Source organism: Mustela lutreola, chromosome 9 (assembly GCF_030435805.1).
Source record: "Mustela lutreola isolate mMusLut2 chromosome 9, mMusLut2.pri, whole genome shotgun sequence".
Taxonomy (NCBI): domain Eukaryota; kingdom Metazoa; phylum Chordata; class Mammalia; order Carnivora; family Mustelidae; genus Mustela; species Mustela lutreola.
The window spans coordinates 35974619-35997260 of NC_081298.1; the positions used below are offsets into that span (position 1 = coordinate 35974619).

Genomic DNA, 22642 nt, shown 5'->3' on the forward strand with positions numbered 1-22642 from the left:
CTGCATGTTCATCTAGGCCAGTTGCCCGTGAGGGCAGACTCAGGACAGGGGAGATGGTACAAGAGAAAGTTGGACTTGATACTTAACTCTGACTCAGTCCAGAGCAAATGGCTGGCTGAGGAGGGAACTTCCTTCTAGGGAAAAGCTGCTTGGTGGTGGGGAGGCCATTACCAACTATTTCTGGGATGTCCGGTCCTCTGAAAACCTCATCAAGAAAACAAGTCAAACATCACATTCCGTAAGGAGAGAAAACTGACCCAAGACCTTGTGCCCTAAAGTCCTTCCAAGGCCAAGCACCTGGGTTTACCTCATCTGGTTCTAACTATATAAAAGGGTAGGGAGGATGGATATGGAAGACAGAACCATGTTCGATTGCTATTATTTAGAGGCTGTCGAGAGCTGCCTACACTGGCAGACCACACACTTGTAGAATTTAACCAGGAACCAAGTTTTCTTGTGGTCCTATAGTTCATTCTTGTCTTGAATACACTTCTCTTTCTGTTGCACTGATAGCAGGCACTGAACTGATTTGGGGAAAAGCCAATGGTTTGTGTAACCGGAACCAAGACATGACGGAGCCTGGTACAGCTCCCGTTAGAGGAGAACTTCGCTGTTGCTGTGGAACAGCCACGCGCTTAGCACCTTGCAACATTGCAAATCAATGCTCTCACAGGTTCTGACACTTTTTACCTGGATCCTCTGCTCTGGGTCTCATGAGACTCAGATCAGGGTGTCGGTCAGGCTGTATCTTCATCTGGAGGCTCAACTAGGGAAAGACCCATTCCCAAGCTCCCTTGGGTTTTTTGACAAAATTCAGTTCCTTGCCATTTTAACACTGTGGACTCCAGCCTCCTGTTGGTGATCAGGGGAATTCACTCAGCAACTGGAGGCCATTTTCGGGTTTTTGCCCCATAGCCGCCTTTGTCTCAAGTATGGAGAAAGCCCCCCCCTATGCTGAACCTCTCACATTTTGTGTCTCTGACTTCTCCTGAGACCAGCCAGAGGGAAAAAAAACCCTGCTTTTAAAGAGCTCCTGTGATTAGGTCAGCCCCACTTGGAAAATCTCCATAATTTAAGGCCAACTAATTGGAGACTTTAATTACTTCTGCAAAATCCCTTCACAGCAGTACTTGGATTAGTGTTCAATCAAATAGCCAGGGCCCAGGAATCTCTGGGGGCCATCTTGGATTTTTGTCTACCTCCAGATCCAATGGCCCTTCCTTAGCTCTTCGCAGAGGGAGGCCCAGTTTAGTGGCAAGAACAGAGACTATCACTGGAATCTAGCTGGATTCCTTAATCTCTTAGTGGACTCTACATCCTGTCCCACAGAACACTTTTCTTTCTTCTTCTTACAGCCCTTTTCATGAATATGAACAGTGGCACACATTTATTATCATCATTTCACTGATGAGGAAACTAAGATGCAAAGAATTTTATGAACTTTCTGAAGTTAGTAAGTAGCAGAGCCTAGAATCCAGGTCTGTCCAACCCCAAAGGACAGAAATTCTGCTGTTGGGCTGCAGCTGTGTGAGCTTAATACCGCAAAGGCAAAAAAACAAAACAAAACAAAAAAACACCATGCCAGAAATCGGGAAGGAAGAGCTGTGATTGGAATCAAGGAAGTCTGGCTCCAGAGCATATGCCTTTGCCACTCAGCAGACAGCCTGGCTTTGCATACCGAGAAGGTGAAAGCCAACAGGCTGCTCATCAGGCCCACGTGGAGGCACGGCACCCTGGAGGAAATGTTCAGGACCTCTTTTGTTGAATGTTGTACCAAGAGCTCCCAGGACATGCAGAAATACTGGGGTCGTGGCTGTGTAGGGAAAGGAGGTTTGGAGAGGTCTTGCCCACCCCCTTCAGACCTCTTCCCACTCTCTTTCCTTTCGCTCGCACTTTGTCCTTAGTTTTGTGCAAACCTGTAGCTGTTTCACATTTTTGCTCTCCCTTTCTGCATTGGGCCTTGCTTCCTTTTTAAAAAACACTTCCACACACCATCCTGGCAAAGCCGGAGAGAGAGACCCTAGAGAGAGCCTGATTGTTAACGTCCTGAACTTGGAGAGTTTATGTTTTTAGTCTCCAGGTTGAGGTTTTTCCTAGTTGTTCAGCGTGGGTGCCTCAGCGCATAAGAAAATTTTTGCATAATATGTAGTTCTGGCTTATCCTGACACGACAAACAGGTTAAAGTTGACTTGTGGGATATATTCCTAATCCCTCTGTGGTGGGTGGGGAGAGCACGGAGGAGTAGGCTTTTTGGGGTGTTGGGTGGAGGAAGGAGAGCTGCCCATAGGCAGTGCCAGGAACTCCCAGATCTGCCTGTGCTGGCCCAGCTGTGCACTGGACAGGGTGAACTTCATTGCATTCAGGCTACGTGGATGTTAGTATTGTTCAATGCTTGGATGATTTTTCCATGAATAATCTGGAAGTAGCCTGCCGGGGGGAAGCAGGGGTGTTGAGGGAATATGGGATGAAGCCGAATCACAGTTGCCATCACCTGACACTGGCCAGGACCCTCCCAACCCCCTTTCATACATGGAGACCAGCACCAACGTCCTGAGAGGTGTAAGGAGTGTGTGCGTGCGTGTGTGTGTGCACATGCGTGTGTGTGCCTGCGGGTTCGTGCACAGAGGAGTAGGGTGTAGTGAGTGAGGCTGTCAGTTTCCTTTCTGAGCCTCTTTTCCTTCAGTCTTATGTTCTAGTTCTGTGAAGCAGAAACTGAGAAGGAAATCTGAAGCTGCCCAAGAACAAAGGAACCACCTCCAAAGGGACAGGGCTTAGTCAGCCTTTGGTTCAGAAAATACCTGTTGCTATCAGATTTATAAAGATGTCACTTTTCTAGGCGAAACCTGCGGGAGGCACCGCTCAGCCTGGGGACAGTGTCTCCTTGGCAGCTCTCTGCAGCCTCCCTTGAGGCTTTGCAGCCCCTTTTTGTTAATCACTGCTCTCCCAATTGTGTGCCTTTGAAATTCACACCAAAGGCAGGATCTGGACATAAATCTGGCAAATCCCCAGAAACTACAGCAACCCAAGCTGCAGGAGCTCGAGGTTCTAGTCTCGGCTGTTGCTAACCCTCTGTGTGGCCGTAGGCAAATCCTCCAACCTCACTAGGCCTCAGTTTCCTATCCTGGGAAAATAATGTGGGTTGGAGCCTTTGATGGGTAAGGTCTCCAATTGCATCACTGTCCAGTGAGTCTAAGACGGAGGCTTTTCAACTGCGCATGTCACGGCCCTGATGAAAGGAAGCCTCTCCGCACTCTTCAGGGTCAGAGTGGGAGCCAAATCGTTCGGTTGCCTGAGTAGTCATTAGGAAGCCAGCTGCAAACTTGGATTCCCCTCGGGGACCACAGAGCAGCCTCACTGGCCCTGCTGGGAGAGCTTCTCTTTAAAACAAAGCTGTTTCTTTCATGTTGCTGGCATCTGCTTTTGCTCTCCCGATAACTCAACCTTCAGGTGCCCTGGTGAGGATACTGCAGGGGAAGGGGCGGGGGCGGGGGGCGCGGTCAGGGAGGCAGCAGGCAGGTTCCTATTGGTTGGAGAGCCTTCACTCTCTCCAAGTTTTTTTCCCCCCGCCCGACTTGTGCGTATCACAGGTTAATACCAGACCCATGCCTAATGATACATAATTTAAGACTTGTAAAAGTTGCCTGGGACTTGAAAGAAACACACTCTAAGCCAGGAAGGTTGTGCCCGGCATGCAAGAGCAAGTAACAGAGGTGGAATTTATGTCCAAAGCAAGAGAGCCACGCCCTTTTGACACGCACTCAAAGGGTGCCATGCGGGCGTGCCATGGGACCTGGGGTCCCGTGAGCATCACCCCCACTTGCCCTTACTTTTAACCACCGTCGGAAGGCAGCTGTTCACAAAGGGAAATTCGTTATTTTTAATAGTCCCAGAAATGTCTCATGGATTTGAAGTGACGCAACAAGATTGCCCTAATGGTTTCTAACCTTTGTTTTTAACACTTCTGGGGCCGACACTCTACAGAACTGCCCTGGGGCACCCTTCTGCCTCCAGTACCCAAGCTGTCTGTTGGCATTGCTGGAGACTGACATAGCCCAGGCCGGGATGTTTAGCTGCTTGTGGGGTGGAAAAAAAAAATGCTAAGAAAAATAATTGTTGTTTTTGCAAACTATCTATTTAAAAACAGAACCTCAGGAAGCAGATTTCTGTTCCAATGCTAGGATGAATCAGAGCTCACAAAGTATAAATACACATTAGCAGGAGGAGGCTTCCCATAACCCAGTGCTTGTGTGTCTTCCCAGACCAGGAACCTCTGAACTGCTGCTTCTTATTCCCAGTAGAGGCGAGGAGCCGCAGCCGAAGCGGAAATGATAGAAAACGTGGCCCAGTCCAAGTTGCAAGCTTCTGTAGGTCCATAGGAATTATTTTTATTTATTTATTTTTTTTACTCTTTAAAGACAACTGGTGTTTAGTGACACACTCGCTCACTTTTGGACAGACAGGTATACACTGTTGAGGAAGGTGGGAAACCCATGCTCTTGTTCCTTGGACTCCTGGGTACCTAAGAATTCTTACCAAGTAAGTTAACTTTGACTCACTGACCCCTCAGATCAGCCAATAAACATGAAGCACTGAGACCACAACTTGCTCAAGGGGCAGTACAATTATTTTACTTAAAAATGATGTCAGGTGGCAATTTAGCAACAAACTGGCTTGCAGGCTAATTAATTCAGTTTAACAAGGAGGAAAAACATTGTAATTAATGAAGAGCTTATACTTTAGTGCTTCAGTAGAGTTGTTCTTAAATTTTACTACCCACAAGCCGGAGAAGAAGGGGAGGGAGGGAAGAGCTTGTTGAAAATACAGATTCCCTATCCCCACTCCTGGACCAGGCCTGGGACTCTACATGGAGAGAAACCCGCGGTCAAGTTATGCTTCTGATTGTTGCCCAGTCTCACTGGACTTGTAGTCAGTTAAGACAGAGCCACCACCCACTTTCCTGATTTTACATTGTCTAAGTCTAGACTCTCTCAGCACAGTCAGCTTCCAGTTAATTCCTTACCGGAGTTTCATGGTATGGTCTAATGCTGGGGCTCGAGTTGGTCACGTTTCTGGACGAAAAACTTATTTCTCTTCCAGGGTCTGCTTGAAGAGGGCCCAGAACATTAATGGGGAATGGGAAAGGTATGGAGTCCTTTCTTTTCCACGTCGTCCCCAAGATAACCAGAGCTCCCTTGCCTGATTACCTCTACCTGGAGAAAGGGGAAAACTGCCCCTTAGGATCAAGGGCCTGGCTTTGAGCCATGCCCAGAGGAGCCTGATCTCTGCCTTCTCACTACTGAGAAGTCTTCTTAAAACAAATGTGAATCTCAAGATCACGTCCCTCCTGGAATAAAGAATTGCAGAGGCTCATTAAACTTTTTTTTTTCCTCTTGGCACTAAAGCACTTGGCAACTACCCAAGGAATTCTGGGGTCCTGAAGAATCCAAGTTCACAAACCACTGGAGCAAGGTATTGCTTTGGGATGGGGTTTGAGTTGAGCACTGCTAAATCAGATGGTGGCCTGGCTCACTGGGTCTATACCGGAGCACTCCCTCCCTCCCAGCCACCCTACCTTCCAGAAACCAAATGTTCACTGGCAGAGATTAGGGACAGAGAGTACAGCTCCACCAGGGCAGGGAGATGTCGTGGGAATCCAGACTCGCTGGTGTCCAGGTCCTTTAGGCTGCCTTCCCAGCAAGCCCAGGCACACTGCTCTGAATTCTGACATTCTGACTCCTCAGTGCTCTCTGCTCAGGCACAAAAAGCTAGGGATATTTTTAAAGCCCGTTGCCCTTTCTTAAACAGACACCCATCAGAGAACAAAGTTCCTAGCCTGATAGAAGAAAACTTCCCCAAGAAAGAAGAAAAACCTATGCAAACCGGAGGTGGCGGGTGGCCGACTGTGCAACGCTGGGGGACAGCTCCAGGGAGGGTAAGCTTTGGCTTGGTCCTCAGCAGCAGAGGACTCCTGGCAGCTCCACGCCGCTGCTGGAAGCCATCCATGCGCCCGTCCCCGCGGCTCATCCCTGGCTACAGAGGCGCCAGAGGCGAAGCTTCCCCCGCCCCACATGTGAGGGGTGGCATTGGGGGGGGGGGGGAGGGCAGAGCCATTTGGCGTCTGGCACCAGCAGCCACAGGAAGAACCACAGCTCTCCTGTCCTCAACAGGTACAAATGGGCAACCTCTGGAACCTCCTTGAAGGCCAGCTACCCGGCACCCCACGGCTACGTGGTGAGGCCACCCAAACACGGACTCCCCAGGCACAAGTGAGGAGTAGATGGTTCTGACCCCAGAAGCTTCTAGCTACCACCTCCTGTGTATAAAACCACCCTGGAGGTGTGCGCGTGCACAGAAGCCACGAGGGTGTGGTCCAGATGGCAGGACATTAATATTAGTCCAAGTAACCAGGGAAAGAAAAAGAAAAAAAAAAGATTGAAGGCACCAAATCACCCTCTTCCTCCCTGAACACTAATTCCAAGCTTTTTAAAAACCCTTTTAGTATGGTGGGCATTTCTCGTGAGTGCTCACAAACAATTCACCTCCACACTACAGGCCGTTAACCCAGTGGTGTTTATTCAAGCAGTATTCACACTTGCTGTTGAGTAACAAGGGAATCAGGGCCCCCGAGATGGGGCTCGCACAGCTCTCTGGCTTCACAGCAGGCCAGGGTGGTGTGGTTTTTTTTTTTTTTTTTTTTGGCTTTTTTTGTTGTTGTTGTTTTTTGGGAGAACGTCAGCTGAATTTTGTGGCTGAAAACGCTTTCAGTTTTCCCTCCGTGCCCCTGTCAAGCGCGGCCTATTTATCACACCCCGGTTACCAGAACAGACTCGGCGGGGTGGCAGGGGCACAAGGCAGAGCCAAGCAAAACTACATGAGCTCAGAAGAGGCCACACTGTTCCAGGTTTCATACAAAAAATTTAATAAATAGTACTTTTCAAAATTTATTGCCAGGAACAACACATCAGAGATGCATTTGTATGTTCATAACACTAATAGGACAATACAAAGTATCTTCACGGTCTCAGTGATGAGCCAACGAAATTAACTTTCATAAGCCTTTTTGATCTTCAACTTTGCAATAGCATTTTGATTTCCTCATTTAAGGCAGGCAGTGTACTCTATGGCAAATCTAAACAGTGATCTTACTGGACATTTTAAGGTTCAAGTATTCAACTAGCTTATAAGAATACTCCCTAAATGCAGTAGATAACGAAAAAAAAATCTACAAGTGGTTCAGTATTACATACGAATGGTGAAAAGAAATCAGAATTTACAAAATAAGATTGGTGTGCTTCCAACTTCACACAATTTGATATTTTTAATGATATTCAACCACTCACGTTTTGGCTACATAAAGTTGAAGCTCAAAGTTGTTCCCTTAAACTGCTGTGTAGCCAATCACCTGCCTGTCTCTTTTCAAGTCTAAAGCAGAGAAAAAAAAAAAAAAAAAAGAACCTGCTGTTCTAGACTAATTTTCAAACTGCCTCAGTCAGTCCTTAAAACGTGTTTTAAAGTGATGCTATAAAAGGTGTTTTAAACATCTGACGTCGTACAAAAAAAAAAAAAAAAAAAAAAAATTCCACCAGTATTCCAGGCACTGAAGCCCATCCTATTGTTTTAAACTATTTTCAAACACCTTAATTTTGGCTTATAGGCAACACGTAGTAAGAAAATAAGTTCAAAAAAATAAAGCCATACACTTACAATGCTATCAAAAACCTTCAACTCTAAACACGTACATATAAATAAAAAGGAATGATGTTTTAAGGCTCTTGATTATTAAGTTAATAAATCAAATATACACAGTGATTAATAAAAAAGAATTATTTACATAACTATACAAAATTCTACTTTGACACATTTTTCCTCTTTAAATTCTTCATTTTACCAGCAACTGCTGACATCAAAGTCCCCCCTCCCCCAACAACATCAACAACAACAAAATACAATAAAAAAAATAAATAATAAACTCATTTGTGATAGTTGCTGTGGTTCTGAGCTGCAAAGGCACTTTCAAATACAGAACTACTTGTACGTCATCATAAAACCAATATACAAAAACAACTCAAGAGTCAATAAATATAAATAAAAACTATGATCCTAAGACTGCATCACCATTGGGACAGCTGGCAGAAGTGGGAGCTCAAGGCCCAGGGGCCGGGCGTTGTCCGGGGAGCCTGGTCCGAGAGCTGGCGGCTATGGGCCGTGTGCGCCAGGGGGTGGGGGGGCACTTTGGACTGGCTTTTTGCATAGCTGTGAGATGCAGCATTTGATTTCCCAGCCAACCACAGAAACTACCATTGCCAGTGTAAGCCAGCTTGTCAAAACTTAAATTAACACAGGAATTCTAAGTCAACGACAGCCTCAGACTGGACTAGGACACAACAGTTGAAGAACTACAAGCCCCCAGCACCCTCAGACTCTACCTAGCGGCGGCCGCGCCCGCACTCTGCTATACGATGTACTCCATCCGGTTTAAGCTCTGGGCGCTTTCCAGGTCCCTGTTGTCCTGTTTGTTTGTCCAGTTTGGGTGTTTGGCTGGAGTGCCGTTGGGGGGCTTCTCCTCTCGGTCTACCAGCGTGTAGGCCGGCTGTTTGGCAAACCGGGCTTTCTGCTGGTGCTTGTCCATGTCGTCCTCCTCCACCTCAGAGTTGTGTGTCCTGATTTTTGACATTTTGGAGTTTTTGTTCTCGTAATCCTTGATGGGGACCGTGTTGGCCCCGTGCTTCTCGATGGGGTTTTTGATCTGGTTCAGCTGCTCCCGCACGTTGTTGGTGGTGTTGTCCTCGGAGGCCGAGCGAGCGTGGCTGCTGGGCTTCCGCCGCTTCCGCACGCACCAGTAGAAGGCCGTCACCAGGCAACAGATCCAAGCCACAGTCAAGACGGAGCTCAGCAGAGGAACCAGGAAATCTGTAAGGCGGGCACAAAACCAATGAGCTCTCAGAAGGAAAGGAAAAAAAAAGCCATCACATGAACAACAGAATACCAACACTGGTGTGGCTCCTGCCCGTCATTCCTAAAAGGGGTGCCATGGGGACAAGTCCCTTTTCACAACCACATATTGTCACTTCACAGCTTGATAAGCAAGTACAGGACTGGGGCCCTTGGGGACCCTGACATGTTTGTCCCCAAAGACCAGGCGCAGCAGCAGCTCCTCGAGGCACCTGATGGCTCTGTGGAGAGGAGCATCTGGTTCAGTCCAGGAAAGTCTGGCTCCTCGGGCCGCAGCTCACTAGAGGATCTGGTTTGCAGCATGACCTGCAACCCGATCGGAGCACGCACAGCTCAGATGTCCCATATTCTCATGTACCCAGTTTCTCACCTCACTCGAACAATGAGGGTCAAAAGGTGAGCATGGCTGTCCCGCAGGGCCATCAGGCTGCCTACCAAACCTGTGTCTCACGGTGCTTAGGCCAGACTGTCCCACGACACCAGAATGCCACAGCAGGGTTTGCCTGGCCATGAGCTCAGGGCACAGCAATGCTCTGCCCTAGGGCTCCGCAGTGGACCTAGAGACGGTGCGTGTTTGGCAGGGGTGCCGGCTTCCGAGAGTGCAGCGTGGTGGCCAGGAAAGAAGGTACCTCTGCCCATCACCCCAGGACCTTAGTCATGGCAGCTGGCCTCTGTTTTCCCCAGTTATATGGTGGGGTGGGGGGCTGGGGGTGGTCCTCAAGAGGGGAAACTGTCAGCTAATGCCCCACCTGCTGGGTGGTGAGCCGAGATCTATCGGACAGTCCTCCCTCCAGGGCACCGTCCCCACCTGCCACCTACCTGTTCTGTTCTTCAGAGGCCGCCTCTGCACTCGCACTTCCGCCACGGCAGCAATAAGTGAGCTATTCCCATCCCTTTTACTAACGAGATCTATGATTTTGTCAGTGATCTCCTTGATCGGGTTTCCATCATCCCGGATGTCTTCGGCAGACTGGAAAAAGGAGAACGGTCAGCTGCACGGTCAGGGCAACACTCCACAGGAGCCATTACTAAAAGTTACTGAACACGTGTGCCACACTCACTTGCAGCGACCTCGCTCTGTCTGGACAGTGGCTAACTCAAGTTTGCGAACCACCCACAACCAAGTAATAATGAAGCGGGACTGGGTCTCGTACTTACAATGGCCACGTGTATTTCATTGTTCGCAGACGGGGAAGGCTCACAGGCTATGTAGATGGAATATTCGGCAGAAACATTCTTTAAGATATTCAGATTCCTCAATTCGCTACAAATGTGCTCTGTGGTGAGACCCTAGAATCACATTTGAAAACCACCCATGTAAGATACTGGAAGAAGAGGGAAAAAAAAAACCAAAAAACAGCCGAGGTTTCCTTGGAAGTCAGGAACGGAAGCTCGACAAGCGCCTCGCTGGGGACGTTCCTGCTTCGGAACAAGCAGACACACACCGCCAGGCCTAACTGAAAAAGCGCTGGTTCCCTACCGGTGACATCATCTCCTTGTTGAAGGTGAACGTGATGTTGGCACAGTTCTCCTGGTAGTAGGGGTCGGAGGTGCACTTGGTCTTTACTGGCTGGAGACTGGAAGACCGGCACTCGCCCACACCCGTGCAGGGGCGGACGAAGCACTGGTCATCCAGGATCGGGATGCAGCTCTGCCCGCTGGGGCACTCACTGTGCCCTTTGTGGAGCAGGCAAGGTCGAGGGCCACACCAGACCTGGAGAGAGAGAGAAAGAGAGAGAGAAATGGAGAGGGCAGCTCAGGAGGAACGCCGGGCAGCAGCAAAGCCAGCACGGGGGCGAGTGGCACAAGCCCTCCTGCCGTACCTTGGAGCAGGCGATCCTTCCATTCAGACACTGGCAGGCATTGCAGTCATCGTCCCACCTGGCCCCATCTGGTATCACACTCCCCACAGTGATACAAGGTCTCCCTGAAACTGCAAGGTAGGATGCCTGAGTGGAAAGGGTGTCCTTTTCTGTTAGGCGCTCTACTCTTCACTTCCTCCCTGTTAGGGAGGGATTACAGCTCTGCGCTGGGCCATGGGAGAACAGGTCTTCTTCCCTCACTGGCTGCCTCCGCACGTGGTCCCATGACCACCGGGCTGTGCCAGGGCCGCCTTTGTGGGGGGTGATGTGAGCAGAGTCACTCACAGCTGAGCTTGGCCATTCGCCAGATAGGGCTACTGATCCACAGAGTGGGAGGAAGCGCCCAGAACAGACCTGAGCCCAGCCCGTAGCCCATTCTCACTACATCTGCCCCACATGCCCCGAGCAACACGATGAATGCCTGCTGTAGGCCACGTCTTGGGATGGTTTGTCACAGAGCAGAACTGCCCGAGAGCCAGACTACAAACAGCTACCCTAGTTGTAGGGGGCCCCTTAGGCTTCCCCGGTCCCCGTGACTCCCTCTGCACATCCACCCTCCATGTTCTCCCCCTGAGCACAGTGCGCGCTCGGGAACAGTCAGAGGGTAACCGCAGTGACTAGGGCCCGCTCGCCCCATGGGCAGCTGCAGGCTGACCCACATACCTTCCTGGCACTTGGCACCGCTGTGCCCTGGGGGACAGACGCACCGGTAGCCATTAATCTCATCCACACAGGTTGCCCCAAATGCACATGGTGAGGACTGGCATTCATTGATGTCTAGGAGAAGTGGAGATTAAGTTTAGGCTCCAGTGGGAAGCAGTGATGTTTTTTCTAAGGTTTTACTAACCTAACATACAGATAAAGCATATAGACCCTAAGTATAAGTTTACTGAGTTTAATGAGTTACATAACCAGCACCTAAATAAATCGATCATCAGTACCCCAAAAAGCACGTTACTGCCCCCCAAAGATCATTAGCCTGACTTTTGAGCAGCTGAGGGTCAGTTCAGGAGGCAGCAATTTTTGATGAAATAGGTTCCTTTTTATCAGATGGTACAACTTAGAGCAAGGACTGGCAAAGTTCTTATAAAGGGTCAAATATTTTAACCTTTGTGGGCCAATGGGCTTTGTCATTACTACTGTACCCTGTTGTAGCATGAAAGCAGCTTTAAGACAGTACATAAAGGAGTAGCTGTGTGCCAATAAAACTTTATTTACAAAAAGAGGCTGTGGGTCAAGGCAACAGTTTGCCAACACAATTTAGAAACATGAAATAGACCAAATCTACCGCCACTTAGTGCTGGAGACCAATCAGTCCCAGACTCAAGCACTAGTAAAATTTTAAATGATTTGGGATGAGAATGAAAATTATAGCTATCCCACCCAAACTAAAGGGCATATAAAAAGGTAGGAAAGGTCTCAAAATAAAAGCCTTAAGCACCCTGAAAAACTGTACTGCCTGCCTCCTGTTTTAATCATTTCACCAAGGCCTGACCAAACCTTTGGAAACCACTAGACCCTAGTCCCATCCACTGCCGATAGCTCTGTCCTCTGTGGCTTATGTCCCCGTGCCAATGACTTCAGCGTAGTCAAGGGGAAAAGCACTCTTTCCTTGCGGCCTCAGAATGGATTAATCGTCCAATTCTGTGGCTGGTAAACTCCCTCCCCTAGACGAGGGCCATACTACCGGGGGAAGGATCAGCAGGTATCTGGGAGCTTCTGGCCCTAGCCAGAACCTTAATGCCAGCTGGAGGTGGGACGTTATACACCTCTCAGGCAGGGCTAAAGGGAAGAGTGACTTTAACCATTTTCAAGATGAAAAGTGTTGGTCTGAGGGCTGGGAGTTAGGGGCAAGAACACCACTGGGGAAACCAACTCGGCCTGGTCCTTACTTATTCTGCAGTCAGGTCCAGCAAAGCCAGGGGCACACTCGCACCGGTACCAGTTGTCCCCATCTACACAGGTGCCACTGTTGTAACTAAGAAGAAAGCAAAGACCGCCTCAGTTACTGACCTCCCAATCCACGGATCCACGACTCCGCCAGCCAGTTCACGGGGCGCCATGCCAGTTACGTTAGGTGGCTCTCACCCCTGGACACACTCCCCATTGCCTGGGGAGCTTTAAAAATAATAGTGCCCGGGTCCCACCCCCCAGAGGCGCTCAGTCACAGGTCTCCGTTGCAGTCTGGGCATCGGAACTTCTAAAAGCTCCCCAGGTGATCCTCGTGGACAGCCAAGGTGGAAAGTCTCAGCTCCCAACGGGGAGACAGCCTGGCTGATTAAAGTGTGGTCTGCGGACCAGCAGAACCAGTGTCCCCTGGGAATATGTGCCCCGGGCAGGGTCTGCAGCCCCACCCAGGCCTCCAGCAGCAGAACCTGCATTCCAGGCAAGATCGCAGGGGAATACCCATGCACAATGTGTCCAAGAAAGGCTGGCTTCAAAGGTGGTCACGCTTACCAGGGATGAGGACTGCAGTCGTTGGTATCTGCAAAGTAAAAAGACGACTTAACCCCGAGGCCTTCATCCGGCAAAGCAGTGTAAAACCGTATGTAGAAACACCCCTTGTTTCCCTAAGACCTGTCTGATAGAGTCGTAGTTTACACCAGCAAAAGGCGCTGACGACCTCTGTTCAATTGGAACCAGGCCTGCGCCACAAGTTTGTTCCCTGTGCCGTGGGACACCCCACAGGAAGAGGCCCCGCTCAGGGCGGGCAGGGGGCGGTGAGAAGGGAAGGAAGACAGGCTGCTGGTCAGACCCACGCTGGGAGCGCAGACACCATCTGTCTCCACTTATCTCCTCGGCGACCTTCTCATGCCCAGGTCAGGGCTGCAGTCCATCAAGTGCGTTAGAACAGACCCAGGTGAAGCAGAAGCAGACATCAAACAGCTCTGCTTCTGGTTTCCATCGCGAGTCCCTGAGGGTGTCAGGCTGTGCTCCTGCAGCCCTTACAGAGTTCAGGGCATGTGGGGCAGAGGGACACTCACTCTGAGTACAGATGGGCCCCTCCCAGCCTTCTTTGCAGACACACGTGAAGGAGTCCCCGTTGACCACACAGGTGCCCCCATTGTGGCAAGGGTTGGGCAGGCAGCTGCTGTTCCGGGCTACAAGACAAGAACAGACAGGACCACCCTCCTTGAGGCTCCACGGACAGTCCCAGGAGCCAAGAAGCAGACCTGCTGGGAGAACAGTCCTAGGTGTCAAGACAGCCACGCCCACTGCCAACCCCATGTGGGGCAGAGCTACCTATGTTGCACGTCGTCCCTTCCCAGCCTCCAGGGCACATGCACTTGAAAGCGTCCCCTTCATCATAGCAGGTGCCACCGTTGTTGCATGTGGCCTCGTCACACTGGCTGTCACCTGAAGGAGGGGGATCTCTGTGTGAGCCCCTGGCCAGCCCCCCCTCACAGAAGACAGGGAAGGCTGGAGGAGTTCCGGGGATGGAGGGGACCCCCCGCCAGCTACCACTTACGTGAGTGGCAGGTCTTTCCTTTCCACCCATTTTTACAGTCACAGTAAAAGTCGTTGACAAGGTCACGACACGAGCCCCCATTGTGGCAGGGATTCTGGCTGCAGTCATTAATGTCTAGAATCAAAGGGGAGACACCCAGCTCAAGAAGTTTCCAGAACTGTTCACGGCCTGGAAGAACCGCACCCCTTCCTATGGCCACCTCCACCCGCTGGTTTCCACTCCGAGGTCCAAGACCAGCTGAGCAATCCCGGGACTTTACTCTTCACACTTTCACTCTTCAGCAGGAGGAAAGGAGCCCTCAGCTGGGTTACTCGTAACCCCACAAGGTGGCAAGACAGGGAGAGGCCTCTGTCGCTGCCACGGAAGTTAACGTCAGCACAGGCAGAAATTATAATCAAAACAGAAAGAGGATTACATTCCCTGCAAGCAGGGGTCTTTGTCCTAATGACAGTCTGCCTTTACAGCTCCTCGCAGAAGCTCCTCCCTGGGGCCTGTCATAGGCACTCACAAACACTAACAGGACACAGGCGATGCTATCCCAGGACAAGAACAGTTGGGGTCTCAGGGCCTCCTTCCCATGAAAAAGACAAGCCTCCTGTGAGGATTCCCCTGCCCACCCCCACACCGAGCATCCCAGAGCTGTCTGGCCCAGAAAAGACCACACACTCACTGGTTTCACAGTAGGCCCCCTCCCAGCCATCACTGCAGATGCACTTGTAGGAGTTGACCCCATCGATGCAAGTGCCACCATTTTTACAGGGGTTGCTCTCACAGTCGTTAATATCTGTGAAACGAAGACAAAAAGCTGGTGAGTAAAGGACACCCGACGCCATAGCCAGGCACTGGTCTCAGGACCACCTCCTGAGAAAATGAGGGGCCAGGGGCTATCTCCACATTCTCAACTCCATCAGGACCCTTTCTCGAGTTCAAGAGGCTGTTCATCAGGCAGAAGACTCCAGAGGATGCCTTGTCTGTCTTAGTGCCTCAGAGACTAAGCTGCTTGGAGGGAGCTGGGAAAAAATTCCTACGGAAAAGCGGGACCACCCAAACTAGTCAGATTCCAGAACATAAGTGTGCTGAAGGGTCAGAGGCGTCAGTGAGCTCATAAATTAAACCTAACTTGGTCTCGGGCCCTGGGTTGACTGGGAAGCCTCGCTGGCCTCAACTGTAATGACTCAAGCTCAAATGCTCCCCGAGCTGGGCAGAGGCGGGGTGAGGGGGCACCCTGCCCCATCCCCCGAGAGGGGTCTTACTTTCATGGCAGTATGTTCCAGTGAAGCCTTTGTTACAGTCACAGGTGAATTTGCCTCCCGACTGACTCTTGCACTTCCCGTGGGGACCACAGACGTTCGAGGAAATATACCGCACCCCCTCAGGTGTGTCGTTGGAAGCCATGGCCACTGTGCAGCTGTCAATCACTAGAAGACAGACTCGGGATTAGATCACGGCCACGGACCCCCGAGAGACATGGCATTCCTAAGCTGAGGACCTACACCAAGCTTGCTTTCCTGGAGACAGGCACCCTTTGGTTCATGAGGGTAAGAAGTCAAGAGGCACCTTGGGGCTGAGACTCTGGCAGTGGGCCACGTCACACTGTGACAGGCAAAGTTGAAACTCCAGGCAGACAGAATTTTGTTTGTTTTTAAGGCATTTTCCCCTGAGGTGGCTAAGAAGCCTACATGTCTGTGGGCCCTCTCCTCTCTGTGACATCTCCTCAGCCTGGCAGAAGCTTGCTAAAGGAAGCTGGACAGCTTCATTTCCTATGTAATCATACATAAGCTAGCAGGAAGGACCAAAGAACCTGTAAAGCTGTGTCACCTACTATAACAGCCCCGAGACACGTGTGGCTATTTAGGTGAATTAAAATTAAGTAAAGTCCCCCTTTCTAGTTGTACCAGTCACACTCAAGGCTCCTGGGGCTACCATACCCGACAGTGCAGATAGCAGACATTTCCACAGCTGCAGAAAGTTCTGGCAGTGCTGCTTTGAGGGCCATCTCTGTGCTACAAACCAGAACAGGTATGCTCGCCCCTGAGCTACCTGGGGACCTGGCTCTACTACCGGCGGAGCCTGAATAAACGGCTTCCACATGTTCTGGCTTCCCTAAGCAGTCAGGTTAGGGTCTCTCCATCTCATCTGAACGGCCTCTGAGAATATCAAGGGGCAGCGGCCAATGGGGCAAGAGGCAGCAGCCATCCAGGGCAGCAGGCAGGGGAGGTACCTTCGCAGGGAGTGGTGCGACAGTGGTCTTTAAGGTGGGAGCAGTTCTTGCCCTCGTAGTCCTCGGGACACTTGCAGAAATAGTCACTGGCACGGTTGTAGCAGTGGGCGCCGTTCTGGCAGGGATTGGGCTCGCAATAATCTACGTCCAGCTGCGGGGCCAGGAGCAGGGAAGGGGGAGAGGAAACGGAGCTGTGATTATAACTGCTCTGGGGCGGTAGGCGCTGGAATCAGACCCCTTCACCTCCTTCCATTAGGAGAACACCCTACATGATACAGTTATGTCCCAGAGACTGTGCAGGGATGCACGGGCAAAACAGGGCGGAGTGGAAGAGGTCAGGGGCACAAAGTCAAATCGACAGGCTGCTGACACTAGGAAGAAAACCACTCCTCGGTGTCCTTCTACCTGCAGTCACCTAGAAGTCCCTGGTCACTGGATGTTAACCGACTTCATGGCGACTCCAGAGTAAGAAGGGAAGGGGATAGGAGAGGGAGCAGAGGAGGGGGCAGCAAGAGGAGGGAGCCCTGCTGTAGAAACTTGGCATATGGAGGTTCTAGCATCGCTCACCTGACAGAGGTTTCCAGAGAAACCAGTGGGACACAGACACTGGAATCTGTTGATTTCATTCTGACAGTGACCCCCATTCAAACAGGGGTTGCTGGCGCATTCATCGACCTCCCTCTCACAGTGATCGCCTGCATAGCCAGGTGGACAGATACAGCGATAACCATTAACCAAATCCTGGAAGAGGAGAAGGAGGGGGGAGAAACACATGCTTTTTTCTCTGCACTCCACAAACAGGGCTGCGGCAGTCCTGCGTGACTGCCGCGGTTCCGCTGATCCGCGGAGATCGCTCAGTGCCCAGCCTCTCGAAATGTTTGAGAGGAATTTCTATGTGCAGGCCTTCGACATGGCTCCCAAGAGGCTGGGGTGGGTAACATGAGCCCAAGTGAAATGTCCAGAGAATCACTCTCCACCTGCATTTTTAAATCTCACAGGGACCAAGCTCTCCCAGGGTCACATACACCTTACAGATTCGTGTCAATCAGTAAGGTTTTCATCTTTAAGCTAAGATTTACGTACCCGACAGGAGGCGTCATTCTGACACTGGCCAAGGCAGTCATTAATATCTGAAAAATAAACAAGTCATCATATTAAAGAGGCAATTTCCATTGAAGTTGGGCTTAATTGAAAAGTGTTCTCTGCTCAGGACAGATAAAAGCCTCAAATCAGAGTTCCTGTATGCTTCCCCTGGCATAAGGTTATTACACTGGGTGGGAACCCTCCCTCATTCCTCCAGACTGAGCAAGTGAACTTCACATCATTGTTTGAGCCACCTTATCAGCACATGGCTGTTTTACCGGCTAAGGAGTCTGATAAAGTGCCAGGTTTTCCCTTCTGCACTGATCCCTCCCTCTCCAAAAATACTGCCTCTCCGAGGTTCTCCTTTTACCACACTTCGAGCTGGAGCGGACATACAGGCCTAGAAAGCCTTCAGTACCAAAGTTTCACAGAAATCAAAATTGAAACAAAGGTACTCACTTATGTCACAATTCTGACCCGTCCAGCCTGGGAGGCAATCACAGTAGTAGCTTGCGATCAGATTCTTACAGGATTTGGCATTTACACACGGTTTGGCCTCGCATTCATTTGCATCTGAAAGAAATGTGGAGGGGCAGTGAGAAATGGAGATTTACCCCCAATTCCCCCGCCCGCCCCCAGCCCTATTGATAGTTTCTCTGAACCAGGAGACATTTTAATAACCTAGCTAAATCACAGATACTAGGTTCCCACTATTTGGAACAGCTGATCCCGCTCCCTAGCCATTACCCAATAAGGAATGCTAATTGATAACTTTCCGGCTGCTGGTTAACAACTGGCCTCCAATAGGAGAGCAGAAAGCCACCAGGCACTGCTGTGCTGAACTCAGTGCAGCCTAGTTGCTGGGATTTAAATGTGGCAGGAAGAATGCAGACAGCTCATTCCTCATGAGACCATCCCAGTTTGCAACGCAGCTGAACGCTCCTCAGACAGACGATTGACATGGTTCAAGGAATCTCATGACTTTCCCACAGGGCCTAAAAGAGCTAGGCCATTTGCATTCGAGTTCTCTCTCCCAGGCCCGGTGGACTCTTGACAATAAATTACTTTTTAACACGATGGTGTGCAAACCCACACCACTACCCACAGGCTCATCTTCTTCAACAGCCCGGCTCATCAAAGCCAACCCTGATGCAGGAATTTCCTTACCTAACTGGCACGTTTTGCCAGTCCACTGGGGTGGGCACACGCACTTGAATCCATTAACCAAGTCCTGGCAGGTGCCCCCGTGGGAACAGTTATTTGGAGAACAGTCATCAATGTCTGTTGGACAAAAGGGAAAAGGGCTGGCAATTTAATCTCCGTCCCTTTGACAATTAGATCATTTAATGCCAACCCTCACATGAGGAGCCTTCACTTAAGAGCCAGACACCTGCTCTAAGGGACTGCTGTGACGGTAAGGCCCGATTTTAGCTTTAAATCCTCCACTGCCCCAGTTCATTTAATCCCCAACCTAAGCAGCAGGGAAAGCCAGCTGGATCCCCAGAGCATCATCCCACTGGTAACATGGGACATCTAGCTCTGCCCACCTTTGATTTTTAAAGAAAAGTTTCAGCATGTCTCAAGGGTGGCTAAGAAAAGGCAAGGAAAAAGAAGTCTTCACTGGTAGAAAACTTCATTCTTATTAGCTCACAGAGCTTTTCCAAAATGACGCAGCTGGGGTCCCCACCCCCACTTCTGCCTGGGACTACAGTGGCCTCTTCCTTCATCCGCTGCCCACTTATGAAGGAGCAGGCTCGCTCTCTGAATCTGCTAATGGGTTCTTCACATTCAGAAGACATGGGAATTCTCCTGCCCCATATCAAGAGGACACAGAGAGGGAGTGGGGGTAATGATCCATCCTGCAACAGGCAGGCAGGGCCACAGGGCCAGCCCCGGTGGCCTGACCCCCAAACCCCCGTTCTTCACCAGGCTGTCAGGGTGCTGACAACAGTGGTTCTCGGGCCTGGTTGCACCTCAGAAACCCAGGTGCTTGTTTAAGAATGTGGACTCCTTAGGGGCGCCTGGGTGGCTCAGTGGATTAAGCTTCTGCCTTCAACTCAGGTCATGATCTCAGGGTCCTGGGATCGAGCCCCGCATCGGGCTCTCTGCTTGGCAGGGAACCTGCTTCCCTCTCTCTCTCTGCCTGCTTCTCTGCCTACTCGTGATCTCTGTCTGTCAAATAAATAAATAAAATCTAAAAAAAAAAAAAAAAAAAAGAATGTGGACTCCTTGATCCCGAAGGCAAACTGGGAATACCACATCTACAGGGTCCAGTCCAGCCCCCTGGCGGTTCTCCCATGCAGCCAGGCCTTGCAGCCACAACAACTCTTGCACTGTAGCTTCCTCTCTGGGGGCCCCCTACCCCCCATGACCAAATTCAAAGGTGACAGCTTCCCTGCAGGCAGCTTCTCCATGGCTGCAAGGAGAACTATGACTCGATTCAGAGAAGGCCGAGCTCCAGGGAGCACACAAGGACAGAGGTATCCACGCAGAAGTTTCCTCCAGGAACTAACTTAGGATGAGGATGCAGGGAGACTCCCAGTGTCAAGGCTAGAAGCCCAAGCCGCGCCCCTCCCACCAGGACAGACCCGTCACAGAGACCTGACAATGAACCCAGCCCAGGTCCCAGCCCCCAACCCACGTATCTCAATACAGCGATCCTCAGGAAAAGACAGGCCAAAGCCCAGACTTACTTGTGGAACACGTGGGGCCCGTCCAGCCCGGAGAACACTCACACTCAAACCCCAGCGAGGTCTCCCTGCAGCTACCTCTATTGTGGCAGGGGTCAGACAGGCACGCGTGCTCCGCTGCAAAAACCAGGAGAGCAGTCAGCAAGGGACTCCCGCTTGGGGCCACCTCTGTCCTCTCCCTGCAGCCAAGTCCCACGCCTGGGCCACCAGCTCCAGCTCACTTCAGGAAAATGAAAGCAAGCATGTGCTGTATAACCCTGCTGAGTCTATGGGAGAAGGAAGGCCTCTCTCTCCCAAGTGTCTGCGGCCACATCCCAAGGCATTTCAGGGCTGGGGTCACCGTGCGGCAAACAGCCCCTCCATCCCCCATGCTAGGCAGCATCACCAGCTGGGAGACCCTTACGCTGCTTGCAGGAGGTCTCAAAGACCCACAGAACTGCTGGGATGACAAGACTTTGCTTCCAAGGCCGTTTTCATCCTTTAACAACTCCTTAAAGTGTGCTGTTATTTCTTAAGCTGAGTGTACCCGAAAATTAAATGAAGGGCTCTTGTGCCACCTGGACCACTTACCGATTTCACAGTTGGATCCCGAATAGCCCTCAGGGCACGAACACTGGTACTTGTCAGGACCCGTGTTGCTGCAGGTTCCCCCGTTGAGACAGGGCTGGCGGGTCCCGCAATAGTTGAGATCTGCCAGAGACCCGGGGAGGTCAGCGGCTCAGAGCGGGCCATACAGGCTGCTGAGCGGCCCTGTTTCTAGTGCTCCCCCCACCCACCCCCACCAGCCAGTCCTCTTTTGAAAAATAAAACCAGAAAAAAAAAAAAAAAAAAATCCCAAACCACAAGTTAAAGGCAAATTCTAAGAGATTCAGAATGAAAAGCCTCTACAAATAAAAATAAATCAAAGTAAAATCCCGAGTACAGCTGCCCCACCCCTTCAGTTCGGCTGTGCCCCCACCATCCTGCCTCCTGTCCCGGTCCAGTCCCCTGGGAGTGTACCTTTGTCGCAGAGCTGGCCACCCCAGTTGGTCTCACAGAGGCACTGCCAGGGCTCGTTACAGGTGCCATGGACGCAGCCAGGGTGTGGGATGCACTTGTCACAGTACAGGCCCTGCCAGCCATACTGGCACCTGGGGACAGACCGCGCACACATGCCCCCCCTTTAGTCCTTAGAACATTCGGGGAAATCTGCGCTATTTAAATGCAAGGTTAAGAATAAGAAGTCCAGGCGTTTCCAGGGGCGCCTGGGTGGCTCAGTGGGTTCAAGCCTCTGCCTTTGGCTCAGGTCATGATCCCAGGGTCCTGAGATCAAGCCCCGCATCAGGCTCTCTGCTGAGCAGGGAGCCTGCTTCCCCCTCTCTCTCTGCCTGCCTCTCTGCCTACTTGTGATCTCTCTCTGTTGCAAATAAATAAATAAAATATTTAAGAAAAAAAAAAAAAAAGAAGTCCAGCCACTTCCAGTCTTCCTTCTTTCTTCTCTCTTATTTATTTATTTATTTATTTATTTTTGTGGTGATAGGACAGTCAGACTTGCAAGGTTTGTGCGGGGGCTCTGTCTAAACAAACATTTTTGGTGGTTGGGCTGAGGTCCTCTCCCAGGCGACTCGTGACAAAAGCAGGGCTGTCTGGGGAGAGGCCGGCGGGGGCTGCCCTCACAAAGCCACTCTCTTCTCAGGCTCACAGGGCTGGGGGAGGGTGGGGGCGTGGAATAAATCAGTTCGCCCGGTCAGCTACGGAGGCCACGGAAGGACTCTGGGGTGACAAGAGCCATGTGAAAGTCTTCGCAAAGGCGGCCCGTCAGGAGCGTTTCCACAGCAGCCCAGCTCTTTGTCTAAACAGCAAGTCACGACCCCAGTGCGCAAAAATGCAACAAGACACCCAGGGTGGCAGGAAGCCGCCTCCTGAGGCTTTAGGAAATCAAGGGGGGAGGGTATGGGGGCGGTGCGCACCCTCCTCTGGCAAAGAGGCAGTACAGGTCTCGGAACCCACAGGAGAGTGAGGAAAGCCACAGCACTTGGAACCAATCCCATAGATAATTTATGACCGACTACCGGGGCTGCTCACACTAATTCATTTCATACTTATTTCTCACTTTAGGGAGGGAAGAAAAAGGTCAACCCAGTTTATCTAGTATTGGGAAACAGAGTCAAGTTTCCTTTATAAGCGCCTCATTAATCGTACTCTTTGGAGGCCAAATGGTGCCTTTGATCCCCAAACAAAAACACAAACATAAACCTTCACCTGAGGTGGGGGAGAGGGCAGGGTCTCAGCAGCCACCCTCCCCCCCCCCCCTCACGTTTCAAGCCCTTGGAAACTTTAACCACCCTCTCAAAACTCAAGCTTTGACAAACAGGAGAAAGGAAAG

At 50.9% G+C, this 22642-nt stretch overlaps 1 protein-coding gene across 2 annotated transcripts in view; it reads right to left on the reverse strand.

Annotated features, from left to right (window-relative positions):
• Nucleotides 1-6895: 6895 nt before the first annotated feature.
• Nucleotides 6896-22642, reverse strand: part of JAG1 (jagged canonical Notch ligand 1) — a 36221-nt gene continuing 20474 nt past the window's right edge. Inside the window, exons 6-26 of one of the 2 annotated variants that reach the window (XM_059134025.1) lie at nucleotides 21277-21407; nucleotides 20848-20967; nucleotides 20281-20394; nucleotides 18755-18868; nucleotides 18047-18160; nucleotides 17588-17634; nucleotides 17072-17245; nucleotides 16505-16655; nucleotides 15537-15701; nucleotides 14954-15067; nucleotides 14284-14397; nucleotides 14058-14171; nucleotides 13799-13915; nucleotides 13272-13299; nucleotides 12707-12792; nucleotides 11478-11591; nucleotides 10776-10885; nucleotides 10433-10666; nucleotides 10111-10242; nucleotides 9772-9922; nucleotides 6896-8910 (exon numbers count right to left, since the gene is read on the reverse strand). In XM_059134025.1, the coding sequence (XP_058990008.1) occupies nucleotides 8453-8910; nucleotides 9772-9922; nucleotides 10111-10242; nucleotides 10433-10666; nucleotides 10776-10885; nucleotides 11478-11591; nucleotides 12707-12792; nucleotides 13272-13299; nucleotides 13799-13915; nucleotides 14058-14171; nucleotides 14284-14397; nucleotides 14954-15067; nucleotides 15537-15701; nucleotides 16505-16655; nucleotides 17072-17245; nucleotides 17588-17634; nucleotides 18047-18160; nucleotides 18755-18868; nucleotides 20281-20394; nucleotides 20848-20967; nucleotides 21277-21407 (2902 nt within the window). In that variant the 3' untranslated portion in view covers nucleotides 6896-8452. The remainder of the gene's footprint in view (nucleotides 8911-9771; nucleotides 9923-10110; nucleotides 10243-10432; nucleotides 10667-10775; nucleotides 10886-11477; nucleotides 11592-12706; nucleotides 12793-13271; nucleotides 13300-13798; nucleotides 13916-14057; nucleotides 14172-14283; nucleotides 14398-14953; nucleotides 15068-15536; nucleotides 15702-16504; nucleotides 16656-17071; nucleotides 17246-17587; nucleotides 17635-18046; nucleotides 18161-18754; nucleotides 18869-20280; nucleotides 20395-20847; nucleotides 20968-21276; nucleotides 21408-22642) is intronic. The other variant, XM_059134026.1, reaches the window with a different exon arrangement.